This window comes from Molothrus aeneus, unplaced genomic scaffold (assembly GCF_037042795.1).
Source record: "Molothrus aeneus isolate 106 unplaced genomic scaffold, BPBGC_Maene_1.0 scaffold_34, whole genome shotgun sequence".
Taxonomy (NCBI): domain Eukaryota; kingdom Metazoa; phylum Chordata; class Aves; order Passeriformes; family Icteridae; genus Molothrus; species Molothrus aeneus.
Window position 1 is genome coordinate 1,121,754 of NW_027099005.1, and position 4,784 is coordinate 1,126,537.

The following is a 4,784-nucleotide window of genomic DNA, read 5'->3' on the forward strand; positions in this document are numbered from 1 at the left end:
ATGGCTGGTATCAGTGCCTAGTGTTACAGGGTTAATATTGGGGTGCAAGGAAGCAGCATTTTTGAATTTCACTAGACTTAATATGGAATCTTAGGGGAAGAACCAGAGAAGGAAAAGGGAGGGATCAAGGTGGTTTGGAGAGAAATAGACATAGGAAAATAGAGGAAGAATACAATAAGTGGGGTCAGTCATGCTGACAGATGCTGACAAATGCTGATGAGTGTGCTTGTAAGGCCAAGCCTGCACTGTTCCATAGTGCCCTGTTTCCTCATTAGACTCAATGTGTATTTTCTGACTGCTCTGCAGAGCCACTGGGATCTGGTGGAGTCAGATGAGAAACCTTTTTGCACTCTTGTCTGTGTGTATGAACATGTCTGTATGAGGCAGCTGAAAAGTTGAGTGTCCAAAGGCCAGCTGTGGGGTGGTCCATATGGTGTTGATAAAGGGACCCTTTATCAAGGTATACCATGATAACTTATCCTTTGGGGCTCAGTAATCTAAAGATTTATAGAATGTCTGACGGATAGGCCTTAGTTACCCTTAATCACCCCTTTTTTCCTCTAAAAATACAAGTGACATCAGATTAGTTATAATTTTACACACAAATTTGTTAAAAAAGAAGCAACATAAGGCTGCAGGACAAAGTCACTTCCCAGTTATCCTCTTCACTTATGTTTCAAGCTTCCAGAACAATAGTTGTATTGCAAAACTCATGGATTCTAACTTGGCCCCTTCCTGGAGTGCTATGGTCATGATTTCCAATGCCTAAAATGATTCCAAATTATTTTTACCTTTGTATTAGATATTACACACAAAGAAGGACACCCTTCTATTCAGAAAGGTCAGTTTCATAATAATGAAAACCACCAAAGGATAGTATAGGGACTTATGATCCTATATTTTCAGAAAAAAGGGATGAGAATGTATGTTTTGGTGTTCTGTAGCCATCCATGTGGACAACATTCTAATATGCCATGGTGTGTGTCCAAAAAAATACAGGGGGTACTGTTCCCAAAGCCTGCAGGGACAGAGGCGCAGGGCAGGGACACCGTAGGACAGCCTGGGCTGCACAGGGCACAGGCATGGGCAGCAGCTGCAAGACAGCCCTGCCAGAGCCAACTTGGGCAGCACTTTGGCCGTGGCTGCTGGGCCTGGGCCTGAGGCAGGAGCAGGAGACAAGTGACCCTTGCAGGCCTGGGGCCTCATGGCCTCCTTGTCCCTGCTCAGCAGCCGGGCACGGGCCGCCCCATGCTCCTGTCCTTGGCATTGCCCATCCCCACATGCCAGAGCCCATCCTGGCAAGAGCCCTGAGCAAGGAGGGAGGGACAGGATCTGCCTGGCCAGGCCCTGGGGCTCAGGCCTTGGCCCTTTGCATTCCTCAAACACATCCAGCTTTGCTCAGCACCAGAGGCACCTTGGCCTTGTTTGTCCCCAGCTGTCATCACTGCCTCCAGAGTTCTGCTCTAACTGGAACCTGGGGACACTTGCTCAGTTGTGTCTCTCAAATGGGACCCATTAAAACTTCAGAAACTTTGGAGTCTAAATTTTACTTTGAGTTCTTGAGAAGTTTTCTGAAGACTCTCTCAGGGACTGAGTCTGATGTAAACAACCCCAAATCCCCGAGAGGCTCATTAAAGTCCTTGTGCTGTGTCTGTGCTGCTGAGCTTTAAAGGAACAGCTCTTCCCAGGGCCAGCTCCTCTCCCAGCCCAGCAGGGCTGAGGGCTCTGCCTGCAGGCACTGAGGGCACAGGAGCCAGGCAGAGACAGGCTGAAGGCAATCAGGATTGGGAAGACATTGAGCTGAGACTTCACCTGGGGAAAGATCTTCACAGCCCTGTGCATGGTGAGTGTGTGGGTGCAGGGCAATGTCCCCTGTGCTCCTGGAGGGATCTCCTGAAGCCAGCACACCCCAGAGCCTGGGGGATGTGTCAGGAGGACTCTCCCAGTTTCTCTGTGGCACAGGAAAAGCGGGAGGAGGAGGAGGAGGAGGATGTGCTGCAGAGCGGGGCTGCCCTGGGCACCGTCAGAGGGACAGGGCAGGACGGCTCCTGCTGCCAGGGACGGCTGCAGGGGCTGAAGCTGGGGCTGCAGCCAGGGCTGCCCAGGGCTGTCCTGCAGAGCAGCTCCTGCAGCCCTCAGGGCTCTTGGCCAGCCCAGGGCATGTGCCACCTGCCAGGGGCAGCTCTCAGCCTGCCTGGCAGCTCCCCATGGACGCTGCAGGGGAGAAGTTCCAGGTGCAAGGAGCCACCCCCATCAGGGCAGATTCCTCCTGCTCTGGAGATGGTGCTGCATGGCCAGGGCTGCTCTCAGCTTTCTCCTAAAGGGAAGGGAAAGGGGCTGCCAGCTTTGGCTGTGTCACTGAGCCTCCTGCACTGTCAGCCTGGGCATCAGCAGATGGGCCTCAGATCTCCCTCAGAAAGTGCCTCCTCAGCCTCCTCTCCCTACACACAGCAGCAGCAGCACCTTGGCTTGCAGCATCTCTGTTTGTCTGGCCTGCCCTTAAGGCCCTGCTGCCAGGGAGATGCCCCTGGGCAGTGCCCTGTGCTGGGAGGGGTCTGCAGGGCAGAGCTGAGCCCCCAGGGCTGGGCTGTGCTCTGGCAGCACTGGCAGGGACAAGGCTTGGATAGAGAGAAACAGCTCCCAGTAGGCACAACTCCGGGCAGCAGAGAGCCAGACCGACCCTTGGTATCCGTTCCTGTTCAGCTGCACTGGGAAAGAGAGAAGGGCTTAGAGAAAGCGACTTTAAAGCTGGAGTCTTTAAAAACTCCACTTTATTTTTCAAGCTCGTTTTATGTTCGATCACCCTGAATTAGAGGGAGGTGAAATATGCAAAGGGCACCTGTGTGGGGACCAGCAGGTCTGACTGCACTGGGACACAGGCAGCCCTGTTTTCCCTCTGGTCTTCCCCAGGTTTCAGCCTGAGAGCAATGCTGAAGACGAATCAGTAACTCAGGAGCAGAAACCCAAGCTCAAGAATAAAAATGGTGAGTGAGTTTCCCCACAGGTAGAGAGTAGTTTTAAGGGAATTCCTAAAATAACCCCATAGGATTGACTCAAAGAGCTTGTCAATGTCTTGTTTCAACAGTCCATCATGCCTAGAGTGAAGGAATGTCCAACAGCAGCTCCATCAGGCACTTCCTCCTGCTGGCATTGGCAGACACGCAGCAGCTGCAGCTCCTGCACTTCTGCCTCTTGCTGGGCATCTCCCTGGCTGCCCTCCTGGGCAACGGCCTCATCATCAGCGCCGTAGCCTGCGGCCACCACCTGCACACGCCCATGTTCTTCTTCCTGCTCAACCTGGCCCTCAGCGACCTGGGCTCCATCTGCACCACTGTCCCCAAAGCCATGCACAATTCCCTCTGGGACATGAGGAACATCTCCTACTCAGCATGTGCTGCACAGCTCTTTTTCATAATCTTCTTCATCTCAGCAGAGTTTTCCCTCCTGACCATCATGTGCTACGACCGCTACGTGTCCATCTGCAAACCCCTGCACTACGGGACCCTCCTGGGCAGCAGCGCTTGTGCCCACATGGCAGCAGCTGCCTGGGCCAGTGCCTTTCTCAATGCTCTGCTGCACACAGCCAATACATTTTCCCTGCCCCTGTGCCATGGCAATGCCCTGGGCCAGTTCTTCTGTGAGGTGCCCCAGATCCTCAAGCTCTCCTGCTCACAATCCTACCTCAGGGAACTTGGGCTTCTTGCTGGTATTGTTGGCTTAGCTTTTGGTTGTTTTGTGTTCATTGTTTTCTCCTATGTGCAGATCTTCAGGGCCGTGCTGAGGATCCCCTCTGAGCAGGGACGGCACAAAGCCTTTTCCACCTGCCTCCCTCACCTGGCTGTGGTCTCCCTGTTTGTCAGCACTGGCTTTTTTGCCTACCTGAAGCCCCCCTCCATGTCCTCCCCATCCCTGGATCTGGCCCTGTCAGTTCTGTTCTTGGTGGTGCCTCCAGCCCTGAACCCCCTCATCTACAGCCTGAGAAACCAGGAGCTCAAGGCTGTAGTGTGGAGACTGATGAGAGGACCATTTAGGAAACATTAAACTGGTCGCCAATTTCTACATATCTCTTGAAATAAAAGTAATCTTTGATTCTTCTTGTTGGACTGGTTATTTTTTTTTCATTCTGTTTTCATTTTTTAATATTATCCCTAAACCAAGGCCATTGTTTCTGCCATTTCTTATTTTGTTTCTCCCAGCTTCACTGTGGCCCCAGACGGTGTCAAGGAGCTGCACTCTCAGTGGCTTTAAAAGAAATAAAGGATCTCCCAGCAGAGTTTTCACCAGAGATGCCCTTTTTTTCCCTTGTCTTTAGCTGCAGCAGCAATGTCTGTGTGCAGAGCTGGGGCAGATCAGGGCTGGCCCAGCAGCTGTGCCCAGCAGCAGCAGCAGCACTTGGTGTTGCCAGTGCTGCTGCCGTGGCCCTGCCCCGCTGCCCTGGTGGCCCTGGTGTTGCTGCAGGGCCTGAGTGCTCTCGGGGCCGGGCACAGCCCTGGGGGTGGCAGTGCCGGGGCTGCAGCAGGGACAGGCCATGGGCACTGCTGGGGCAGCGCTCAGGGCCTGGGGGCTCCAGGCTCCTTGCCCAGGCTCTCTCAAGAACACGGCCAGGCCAATGCTCAGCACAGAAAAGCCCCGTGAGCAGCCCCAGGCTGGCCGTGGGCAGGCTGGGGGCAAACAGCATGGCTGGGGCTCTGCAAGGGCCCTGGGGCAGACGGGAAGGAGCGGCAGAGCAGGGGCTGATCCATCCCCAGTGCGCTGCACAGCCCAGGGCAGCGTCCCAGAGCCTC

At 54.0% G+C, this 4,784-nt stretch overlaps 1 protein-coding gene across 1 annotated transcript; it reads left to right on the plus strand.

The window, feature by feature from the left end:
- Window positions 1–3,108: 3,108 nt before the first annotated feature.
- Window positions 3,109–4,041, plus strand: LOC136570432 (olfactory receptor 14A16-like). Its single transcript, XM_066570907.1, has one exon. It carries the CDS (start codon window positions 3,109–3,111, stop codon window positions 4,039–4,041), a length of 933 nt encoding a protein of 310 aa, XP_066427004.1.
- Window positions 4,042–4,784: the final 743 nt, after the last annotated feature.